Raw genomic sequence first — 12165 nt, forward strand, 5'->3', positions numbered from 1 at the left:
CTGGTGTTTTGGCTGGCTTGACCTTGCATGGCTCTTGTGTATTCTGTCACAAGCACTGTGACTTTATATGTGAAACTAATGTGTCTGAAAAACGTTGCATTAAAATACACATTTTTTTTTTAAAAAATTAATCTAGGTTTTTAATTTCCTCAAACAATTTAAATTTGAATGTGTGATAACATTTTACTCTTTTAAATTTCATTAATGATCTACACTTTACTGTAACACAGAGATATTATTTGTCTTTACCAAAAACTCAAGGGTCTTCATTTTCTGAGGTTACAATTATACAATTTCTCATCTTGAATATATAATTTCACCATTACAGAATTAGAATATCAATTTATTTTTAAAGGGAGATAGATCTTGTGATTTTTAAAAAATATGTAGTATACATAAGATGTGGCATTTGTCCTAAGATCTCATTACAAATATTTCATACTGGAGTCTGTTTTGTAATCGTGTAATCAGTTTTCTTCATTTGTGGTGAAAAAAACTCAGTCCAGCATAGAAGCAGTTTGTACTGGGCCTGTGTTTGGCTTTTTACATATGAAGAGACAGGAACACATCACTGAGTGATGGATGCTAAGTGTTATACAGCCCAGACTTCTAATTCCCTTCAGTTCCTAGTCAGTAACATCCCAAATATAGTCACATAGTTCTTCTTTTATTGTACACAATATACATGATAAATTGCTTATTCTCCAGAGACATTAACTCACCAGTCTGGTCTTCAGTGAATCTCACAGTTAAAAACACAGCCTGGAAGTCAGCTTGCTTAAATTCACCTCGAAGGTCCACTGAAGCTCAGGTAAGTTGGATTCATTGGCCCTCAATTTTAATGGGAGATAAAGAATTTGCTTCACAATTTTTTAAAGATTAAAATAGATCATACTTGCAGTGATTTCATCATATCCTTAGTGTATGTCAGCCCTGGAGGAAAATTTTAAAGGGATGATTTTTATCATATGTATTCTATTAACGTGTGAACTGATGTCATATTATTTTCTGTTCATTCTCCCAATGATTTTATTTCCCTCCTGTTGTTTGATAGAAGATGATACCAGAAGTTACAGGGGTTATATAATATTTAAACCATAAATCATTATTTCATCCCGATATTTTATTGGCAGGCATAGTTAAGCTTTATTAAAATACCATTTGAGCCAAGAATTCCTCATGAAATATTAGGCTTGCTAATTTCCCCCCTACATTGTTGGACAAAGTTCTAGATGCCTTGTGCTCCTAATATAACCTTTTTTCACACTGACTATATCCTAGAATTAGGAATCAAAAGGGCAGTCCCATTATCACACACATCACCTCCTTTCCACCGTTTCCTCTTTTCTCTGCCAAGGACACAGACATGCAAAGTTTGGGTTAAATGTTTGGCACTGTTGAGTGTCTAGGCTTGAAGGTTGCTGTAAGAAATGAAGGATACATGTAAAGTCTATGGGTCTGAAACCCTAACACGGCCGGTGAAGACAGCTCTAGATGAATGTTACTGCTTGCTTGAATGGTTGTGAGAAATGTCTCCTGTAGACTGTGTGGCATTAAAGTTATTTCTGTGGGAAAGTAAACCATGGGCTTAAAAGGCACTATCAGGAGGTGATTCCTTATAGCAGATTTTTGTTTTGATTTCTTGTTTTCAAACAAAAAAACCCCACCATCCTTCTTTGACTTTTCCTTCAGCCATGGCAGAGGATGGCTGGGAGACGTTGGAACAAAAGTTTTGTTGGCCAGCTTATTTGGTCATGCAGAAACAGAACAAGAAAGATTTTCTTTCTCAAATACCCCTCCCCCTAAAAATAAAAATAGTCATTGTTCAATATAATGCATCAGTGCCCAGTGCAGTGCATCAGCTCTCAGTGCAGTGCATCAGCTCTCAGTGCAGTGAATCAGCGCTCAGTGCAGTGCATCAGTGCCCAGTGCAGTGCATCAGTGCCCAGTGCAGTGCATCAGCTCTCAGTGCAGTGCATCAGCTCTCAGTGCAGTGAATCAGCGCTCAGTGCAGTGCATCAGCTCTCAGTGCAGTGCATCAGCGCTCAGTGCAGTGAATCAATGCCCAGTGCAGTGCATCAGCGCTCAGTGCAGTGCATCAGCGCTCAGTGCAGTGCATCAGCTCTCAGTGCAGTGCATCAGTGCCCATCACATTGCACTAGTGCTCATCTCAGTGCATCATCTATTGCAGGACTTTTTCTGCCCATTGTATTAGCAGTAGAGCTCTGCCATTGGATGGAGAAGAGGTGGGCAGAGCTAGGAGTTGGGAGGAGGAAGGAACAAGGAAGAAGAGAAGGAGAAGGAGGAGGAGGAGGAGGAGGAGGAGGAGGAGGAGGAGGAGATGGAGAAGGAGAAGAAGGAGGAGAAGGAGGAGGAGGAGGAGGAGGAGGAGGAGGAGGAGGAGGAGGAGGAGGAGAAGGAGAAGGAGGAGGAGGAGGAGGAGGAGGAGGAGGAGGAGGAGGAGGAGGAGATGGAGAAGGAGAAGAAGGAGGAGAAGGAGGAGGAGGAGGAGGAGGAGGAGGAGGAGGAGGAGGAGGAGGAGGAGAAGGAGAAGGAGAAGGAGAAGGAGAAGGAGAAGGAGAAGGAGAAGGAGAAGGAGAAGGAGAAGGAGAAGGAGAAGGAGAAGGAGAAGGAGAAGAAGGAGGAGAAGGAGGAGGAGGAGGAGGAGGAGGAGGAGGAGGAGGAGGAGGAGGAGGAGATGGAGAAGGAGAAGAAGGAGGAGAAGGAGGAGGAGGAGGAGGAGGAGGAGGAGGAGGAGGAGAAGGAGGAGGAGGAGGAGGAGGAGGAGGAGGAGGAGGAGGAGGAGGAGGAGGAGGAGGAGATGGAGAAGGAGAAGAAGGAGGAGAAGGAGGAGGAGGAGGAGGAGGAGGAGGAGGAGGAGGAGGAGGAGAAGGAGAAGGAGAAGGAGAAGGAGAAGGAGAAGGAGAAGGAGAAGGAGAAGGAGAAGGAGAAGAAGGAGGAGGAGGAGGAGGAGGAGGAGGAGGAGGAGGAGGAGGAGGAGGAGGAGGAGGAGAAGGAGAAGGAGAAGGAGAAGGAGAAGGAGAAGGAGAAGGAGAAGGAGAAGGAGAAGGAGAAGGAGAAGGAGAAGAAGGAGGAGAAGGAGGAGGAGGAGGAGGAGGAGGAGGAGGAGGAGGAGGAGGAGAAGGAGAAGGAGAAGGAAGGAGAAGGAGAAGGAGAAGGAGAAGGAGAAGGAGAAGGAGAAGGAGAAGGAGAAGGAAGGAGAAGGAGAAGGAGAAGGAGAAGGAGAAGGAGAAGGAGAAGGAGAAGGAGAAGGAGAAGGAGAAGGAGAAAAGGAGAAGGAAAGGAAGGAGGAGGAGGAGGAGGAGGAGGAGGAGGAGGAGGAGGAGGAGGAGAAGGAGAAGGAGAGAAGATGCCCGCAGATCTTCACCTGTCTCTAGCAGTCTAACATAGTTAGAATATCAAGGTTAGGTAATTGGATTAACAATTCTAATTGTGTGGATATCTTGTGTATTGAGTATTTGCTAATGTATAAATCTATTTGGTTAATCTTAAACATTAAGAGTCTTATTTCTACCGGGTACTGGGTATTGTTATACCTACCACATGGGTGTGGTGGAGTTGGCCCTTGAGCCATGCTTAGAGCTGTGGACTCCAGGGAGCTGACTGAAAGAGGTAGCATAGCAGTCCTGCCAATGTCTTGTTTCTATTACCTCCCACTACAATCATCTTTTTCTGAAGATGACTGCTTATGGTTTGGGTTTTCTGATATTGTTTCTTACAATGTCACCTCTAATTTGTGTTAACTTCTCATTATCAAATTTTACATCTTGTAAAAGGAGGTTTATTTTATTTCTAATTAAGTGTACACGTGTGTGGCAGAAAAGCATATGTTCACATGAGAGTACGGCATCTCACGGAGGCCAGAAGAGGAAGTCAGACCCTGGTGTTGTAATTATAGGTGAGGGTGAGTCATCCAACATGGGTATTGGGAACTGAACTTGGGTATTTTAACCACTGAACCACCCCCAGCCCTGACTCCAGACTTTACTTCTGATCTATATGTACCACTGAATCACAAGCTTTGACTTCAGAGGCAAATCCTTGACTTAGACTGATAAAGGACAAAATTGTCCTAGGCACCCAGAAAGAGCTGCTGGAGGAAGCTGACTACTCACTCACCTGATCCTTTGGGCAGACAACTTGAAACACAGACATGGCTTGAAAATTATCTCTATAACCTTTCATAAAGGCTTCATGGAAGATGAGAGCACATGAAGTCATTCATAAAGTCTATGTGCAAGGTAAAAAGGCAGCAGAGAAGGTCGTGCAGTAGAAGGAAGATGAAAACTTGTAGAGAATGAAATGGAAGGAGCAGCCTGTTCCCAGTCTGACCTCTAGATTTGTCCCCTCCATCATCCTGAGCCCTGATGTCCCCCCAATTCCAGTACTGACATGCCTCTCCTAACCCTTGGTCTTTGAGAAACAAAGTATTGGTGACTGTAGTTTGAATGGCCAGTAGAAATTTGCTACAGAGCATATAATTAAAAAAATGGCTTAAATCCCATGTAGAAAACACAGTGTGAAAATGTCAACATAGGAACATGTTTATGATATGAACATAAAGAAAAATGTGGCAGTGGAAAGAGAATCAGTATCATGTTCCTTCCATTTCTTCAATGCTGGAAAACATCAACAACACCCCTCCCCCCAACACACACACACACACACACATGCTCCCCATACCCAGGACAGACACATACAAACATGGTTTACATCTGGAAACGTATACGGCACGGGAAGTCTATGTTTGTAACTCAAACTCAGCAGAACGCCATGCAAACAATTTGATAACTAACTCAGATGTGGAAAGCACACATTGCCTTCTCATGAAAAATATTCATGCTTAGAATCACCACTGCTGGTTAAATGACAAGACAAAAGAAAATGATACTTCAGTATCTTGGCCGTCTTCTAAAATGAGATCCAAAACAAGATTGCATCAGTAAGGGACTCAAACAATGTATCTCATGACATGAGTGTTGGAGTAACTGAGGGTAAAGTAACATCAGTGACTAAGAGAAATCAGTGTAGCTAGGCTTGGTGCTGCACACATGCAAACCCAGCACTTTGGAGGCCAAGGCCAGAGGATCACTTGTGAGTTCAAGACCAGCCTTAGCTAAATCGAGAGCAAGGAGGGAGGGTAGTGGGAGCAGATTGAGGTCACTTAACCCAAACTTGGCTGATTATAATTCTCATCTGAGGCACTTGCTAGAAACATATAAAAATTACTTTCGTGGTGAGTGTGATCCAGGCGAATCCTACCAATACTTAATAAATCAATGGAATCAATGACTTGCAGTCACCGAATTAAGTTTCAGGTGCACTCTTTCAGCTGGTTTTTTTTTTTTTTTTTTTTTTTTTTTTTTTTTCTCTGCTAAGAGGTGGCGTGTAGTTTTGGGGCATTTGAGTTAGTCCTTTCAATGGAAATAGACCTGGAGTGTGTTCATAAAAGTGACAGGACACATATGTGACACTTGGAAATCACGAAGGCAGGCAGGCCAAGTACTGCCTGGCAAGTATATTGATTTATAGCTGTTGACTGGTTAACAGTGAAACTGTCTGTGGAAGAAACATCACTCACTGTAATTGAGTTAACAAAAAGACTAATTTATTGTATAAGGTAAGCCAATATGTTCTCATGTACTATAAAGAGTAACCACACAGTGTGCATAATAAACAAATTTAATATACTGAGAATAAATAGGATAAAGATAACAAGGGGGAGTAAAGAGTAACCATAGTTACGGCCCCATGACCAGCAGTAAAAAAAATAAAAGAAGTCAGTGGAGAAATCGCTTTATTTGTTTGGAGCTATGCACTTATTCTAGTGCTGAGGGTACAAAGATGGACAAGACATGACCCTAATCATAATACCAGATGCTTAGAAAAATCTTTCAATACCTAACCTAGATCTAGAAGAATCATGAGAAATAGCGCTGTCACAACCTTTGAGGAAAACAACCCTTACTCACACAGTAACACCAACAACCCTGTCATCTTGCTATTAACGTTTTGCATTTATTGCTTTTTACAGACAGGATAGAACAAATATGTGTGAAGTTGATTTGGTTATATCAATATAGAATTTAACTCAGTTGAGATTTTTTTTTTAACAGTTTTACCTATAGTAAAAATGCATTTCTGTCATCGGAGGTAACACAAGCAAAGCAATGCCCGATCAACTGACTGAGATGTCACCCCTGATGTCATTTGGTAGGTTTCATTTCGCAGATTATCAAACACTTTCTCAACTCAAGTAAGTGAAAGGTTCAAGGAACCAAAAGTCACTTGTGCACACGGAAGTGTAGTGAGCTACACTGACGGGCTACTTCTGTAGGTGAATGTCGTTTCTATGTGAGAAGGAGGGATTGCTTGATGACAACATCGTGGTATTCAGCCTCAACAGAACCTTTTCATACCAGTAGTATTTTAGTAGATTAGTCAATTTTTTATCAAGTACTTCTGTGTTGAACTTATTGGTAATGGTTGTGATCTACTGGATTAGATATAGAAGAAAAAAAATGACCATGTAAGCTAAGCAATCGGAATCATTTCTGTCCATCTTTATGAACGTTTTTCTTACACTACATTCTATATTTATGAAGGTACCTTGATATATCTTGATGCACAAGAACTGTAAGTCTTGAACCAGAATAAGCAACATAATAAAATGCGTACAGGAACCATGGGGATGGAACTTGTGTTTTCTGTGAAGTCCCTCATGCGGAATTCAGCAATGCTTATATCTGATGGTTAAAGGTTACGGAAACCGTGGAAGCTGGAATAGCGGGGAAGGGAGCTTTAGTCCATTTGGCTTTATTAATTAGCATTTAAATGAAACACGACACCAATACCATACAGAATTCTGGTACATTCTTTAAAATTAGAATAGGACAAATGGCCTCATGTGTGACATCAGTGTCCGTTATTGAAATCTGCCCAAGTGAAAATAAACACTTGCTACCTATGTAATTTGAGAGTGTGAACTATTTCTATCTTTCCACAGAGATGTACGGTAGGGAATACCTGGTACCTTTGAGGAATGTGCATATGCTAAGATCAGCATACAGTCAAGATATAATGTAAAAATGTGTGTGTGTGTGTGTGTGTGTGTGTGTGTGTGTATGGCAGATAAGGCCATTTATCTATATTCTTTTGGGTCCTAAATAATATAGCATTTCAGGGCTCAGAGTCATTGCCTGACTGATACAGAATCAAACTCTAGAAAGCTTAGGTGGCCTGTCGCTAAAGGACTGGGGCTAACTTGAACTTTCTCATTATTGGACAGAGGAAAATGGAAACAAGTGTAATATTTTCAAATATTCAGTCTCCTTTCATGATCTTTCTCTTGTCAGGGGTTGGCCTTTATAGAGGTATCAAAAAAATGAGATAGCTTCTTGGTGACAGGATTAAGAGGGGAAAAGTTAAAAACAAACAATATTAATAAAGTTAAATGCATAGAAAATCCTCTCCTACAGTAGATCATGGATGTGAGTATTTTGTTAGAAAATGAATCGTCTTTTGTCCTCCTCCAGCATGGGCACGTCAACAGCATGGCGATGCTAGTCTTCCAAGTAAGAGTGTGGTAACACAGATTACCCATTTCAGTACCCATGCTTGACAGACAGCTACCTGGCTTCACTCAAACTGATTTACCTCTTAAGGTCGCTAGCATGTTTAGTGCGGCCTGATTGTAGTAAAGTACCCACAATGAACTTGCAAGAAGTGTATCTCAGACACCGTCAGACCCAAACAGGAAACAGAAATCTCTGCTTCCCCTACAGAAATCTGTTGACGTTCATGGTGCCACCCTACGAAGGCAAAGGTGAGGATCCCTCAGGTGGGCCGTGGGTAGGCACTGAAATACACGAGCTGTCGCGAGACAATCCTGTCACATGTCTGCACGGACAAATGAGGCAAACACTCCGTCTTCCTGGGCCAAGAGGCTTTCCGGGGTGTCGTATTCCAAAATATTTCCTCTCTTCATCACGATAACCAGGTCTGCAGTCAGAATGGTGTGAACCCGATGCTGCGTGAATGTGAAAGACATCGGCATTCATTGTGAATGTGAGCACATGAGAGCCAAAAAAATGAATATGAATATTTCACAGACTGGTCATGCATTTTTACTTTGGGTGTACCAGGAAGCACCCTTTTCTTGTATTAATTCATTCATTCATTTAAATGCTTTTAAATACCAAGCAGCATGGCGGGGTTTTGTTTGCTCTGTCTTAACTTTAGTGTAGCCACTAGTTACTGTTTTACTGAAACTTGACAACTATACACACTAATAAATGGGTCTCAGTGAAGTGCTAAAGGGAGCCAATGTGAACCAGCTGGCTTCTATTTTATTTTTGATTACAGTTATTTCACATGTGAGCCCGTTAAATCCCTGGATTAACAAATAATAAGAAGGACCCTTGAGAGACTCTGATCTGGAAATCTGGAGTTCATTCTGGCATTCAACATTTGAATGCATTCTCCAGGGTTGTTGACCTGTAGTCTCCTATGGTGTTATTCAGGGTTGCTGACCTGTAGTTCCTTATGGCACCCTTGGAATAGGGGATTTGTTATTTATTAACAGTAATTATAACTGCCGTTTATCAAGCATGCATCGTATGTTAGTGCACCACATACATAAACTTGTGAATCATCAAAATTTTCTTCAGCTGCAAGTCTCCCCTCCCTCCATGTTATCAGAGATATAATTAGGGTTCAGGTAGATCAAAAAAAGTAGAGAGATGGCACAGATAATTAACAGCAGAATTATCCTCAGGTTATTATTGAGACAAGCTTACAAGCTTCAGAGGGCAAAGTACTTCCCCTCTGCCCCTGCGTCTGGCTACCTCGGGGATGTTCACCAACCACAATGACTGGTATAGTGACATGTATGAGCAGGCTCTCATAGCAGACCAACATACATTAGCCACCCCACCTGTGACCTGTGCAATCTTCATCAACAGTCTCACTGTAGATGCCCAGCTTTGCAGCTGTAATGATGGTGGTGCTGCCTTCCAGCATGACGTGAGATATATATATATATATATATATATATATATTTTTTGGAAACTGCCACCTTTTCTGGCACTCGTAAGTAAATGATAAACAGTAGCTGCTGTTAGAAATTCTCTTGACGGCTTAGAAAGGAAAACCACCATGCTGTTACTCTTGCTGAGATCGGTCTAGTTAATGAAAATCTAAAGTCAGCCTCGTACAGTTTTAAATTTTCTGGGATACATGTTTTAAAAGTATCAACTCTTATCAATGAAGAAATTTATTAGTGAGAAATAACTGCCTTAATGATATTTCTATTGTCTGCAGGATGTGGTTCTATAGGTTGTTGAAGAAACCTATCAACTATTTGATGGTTAAACTAATTGTTGGTTAAACTTCCCTGTTGGGTGTTTAATAGAGTGCAGATGACCAAACTAAAACAACAAGAAGCAGTTGAAAGCATGTGTGTGTGTGTGTGTGTGTGTGTGTGTACGCACAGCGTGTACATGGTCTGCTCACTGTGTTAGCATTTTGATGTGTAACTAATGTAAAAGTCTTCATGAGAAATGGAAAAATTTTCCATTCTTCTGTCCTGGCTGTTTGAGATGCATGATGTGCTTGAGACCTGAGAGTGACTCTCACATCTGACTAGACACTTTCAAGTTCTCAGTGGTCACCCACATCTAATTTTAGAAATTAGCCAGAAGTTGAGGGGCTGTCCATCTTTGAGAAAAGATCAGAGGCTTTTGTAGCCTCCCACACTTCAAAGAAATAAACTGAACAAATTGCTTTACAACAATCCATTTTTCTCTTCAGAAAAATATCATTTCTTCAATAATCATTTCAAAGGTGCTTTAAAAAAAGAAATTGGCTTTTATATCTATGAAGACAGTTTTATAAACATTACCATGACAGTCTAAAATCATGCTTACTAAAATAATGTAAATACTGAAAGATTTTAGCCAATAGAAATAAATACAGCTGTGTTTATACCATTAATTCACATTATTTTTGGTTGTTGTTGAGGAAGTGTGAGGTCAGTTTTAATAGTGTTGAAGAAAATTTCAAAATGCTCCAGAGAAGTTAATCCAATTAAGAGTGAAGAATAAATCACTTCCGTAAATAAATACCAGGAACTAATTTGGTATGTGATGACTCCTTTTAGAAAGCTGGAAAAAAATGTGTATTTGAAAGATATTTTATATCATTCAGTGGCAGTTAACCAAGGCAACAGAAGAACTTTTAAATAGAGAAAGAAAACAAATTTTAGCAGTGCCATGGATCATTCTGCAAGAAGTCTATGACCAGTGTGCTGGTTTGTCTTCAATGAGCCACTTGTGAAGGGAGGGCCTTTGTAGAGTCTCTTGGACATGCCTCATCCCTCTGAGCTTTAGGTGTGTTGGGTATGTTGGGAGTTTAATGTCCTAGACATTAAGGGTCTAGAAGACTGCACAAAAGATTTACATCAAGTATTCCTCAAATACAGTTAGAAATTAGGTAAAGGAATGCAATCCTTCATTTAAAGATACAACTTATGATCAAGTGACCTTCACGATAAATACTCCATGGGACTCCCACCACCACCGTGCTACATGCAAAGTAGAGCAGAGACTTGGTCTCCAGGGCCAGCAAGGGTCCAACATGCCTCTCTCTTCCCTGTCATGAAGGGGTAAAACAGGGAACTTTTCCTGCCCCAAAATATCTCCCTACATGTCTCTAGTGAGGCAATTCTTGAAGCATATTCAAGAAATGTTTTTCCACATTAGCTGCTTCTCTAGCTTCTTAAATTATTTACTATGGTGAAGGTGAACTTCTGAAGCTCCACCCTTCAGGAAGGAGAAACTACAGAGCTTAAGAAAATTAGAGAGAGTGGGGTTTCCTTTACCTGGGGCCCCATAGGAAGTCATTTTCTGGCGCTTGAGAAAGATGCACTTCAAAGAGTGGTCTATCTCCCAAGAGTAGCCAATATGCCTCAAATCACAGGTATCTTAACAGTTACACTAAGTAATCCCTTAAAACCATCTTTGGGCAGGTAACACACATGGCAATTTTAAGGGTGACTAGAAAACAGCCTCAGATTAACTGGTCCTTAGGCCAGAGGTAAACTTGGTTCTTGCTTCTTAAATGCTTTCTTTGAAAACATAAGATGCCACACTATGCAAGCACTCGGGTGAGCTGACTTGTGCAGTTAGACCCCTCGTGGTTAGTTCCTTCCCCAGCACTTCCTCTAATCACAGCCTGCTCTCTGCCTTACTCAGTGGATTCCCACTATGACAACTACCAGAGAAGGAGACACTTGATGGAGCAGATCATGCTGGTCTACTTGTTGGTCATCACCAAAGTAGAAAAGAGGCCATTCTTGTGCTGGAGCAGGTTTGGACCAGTATCACACTCCACTAAAATACCCTCAGAAAAGACTAAAACAAGGCCTGCATCCACAATAGAAGAGACACGGTGCTGGAGGAGAGAGAGGTGGAGAGAGAGAGGAGAATCAGCATGAAAAATGGACAAGTGAATCATTAAACAAAGTCTTCAGTGGGCAGCAATGATAACAAATATCCAACCAAAAACAAGAGGAAGAGACAGAAAACTAACGTCCTTGCAAGCAAGAAAATCGGCAGGGGGCTAAGTGACTCATGGACTTGATGGCTACTGAATGTACGGCTATCACCTTCCCCTGCTGTGAAGGGTCTCATCTTCTGTTTTAAAGCAGACAAATGGATAGAAGCAGAGAAAATATACATAAATATTAGATAAATTGGTAATGGAACTTAAGAAATTCCATTCCTGAAATGTTCCTTCCAACCATTATGCTATTGAAAATTAGCACAGACACTTAGCATGTGATCAGCTGGTGTCTTTACATTTCAGATGAGGTCATTGAAAATATATATAATGTGAAACAAGAAAGAAATACACAATTCAACATAAGTACGTTTTACCTTCTCAGATGTAAAGCTCATAGACCCTTATAATCAAAGCTACAGAAGATTGAGTGGCCTCCCCTCCCACCCCCCAATGCATGTCACTTACAGCTATGGTTACAACAGTACGGTCTGCAAAGGCTGTCATGACTACTTTCTGCAAAATGTTTTCCTGCCAAAAGAGAAAAGAAAAGTTTAAAATTTCAGGGGCCTACTTTCTCTTGCT

At 41.1% G+C, this 12165-nt stretch overlaps 1 protein-coding gene across 5 annotated transcripts in view; it reads right to left on the reverse strand.

Moving 5' to 3' along the window:
• Positions 1 to 5607: 5607 nt before the first annotated feature.
• The window catches only part of Abcc9 (ATP binding cassette subfamily C member 9), a 121969-nt gene continuing 115411 nt past the window's right edge, over positions 5608 to 12165 (reverse strand). For 3 of the 5 annotated variants that reach the window (XM_076940794.1, XM_034511951.2, XM_076940796.1), the window contains 2 exons: positions 12049 to 12111; positions 5608 to 8050 (listed from right to left, as the gene is read on the reverse strand). In XM_076940794.1, the coding sequence (XP_076796909.1) occupies positions 7913 to 8050; positions 12049 to 12111 (201 nt within the window). In that variant the 3' untranslated portion in view covers positions 5608 to 7912. Of the gene's footprint in view, positions 8051 to 11296; positions 11473 to 12048; positions 12112 to 12165 lie in introns of all 5 variants that reach the window. The other 2 variants (XM_076940795.1, XM_076940793.1) reach the window with 1 other exon arrangement.

The sequence above is a fragment of the Arvicanthis niloticus genome, chromosome 9 (assembly GCF_011762505.2).
Source record: "Arvicanthis niloticus isolate mArvNil1 chromosome 9, mArvNil1.pat.X, whole genome shotgun sequence".
NCBI lineage: Eukaryota > Metazoa > Chordata > Mammalia > Rodentia > Muridae > Arvicanthis > Arvicanthis niloticus.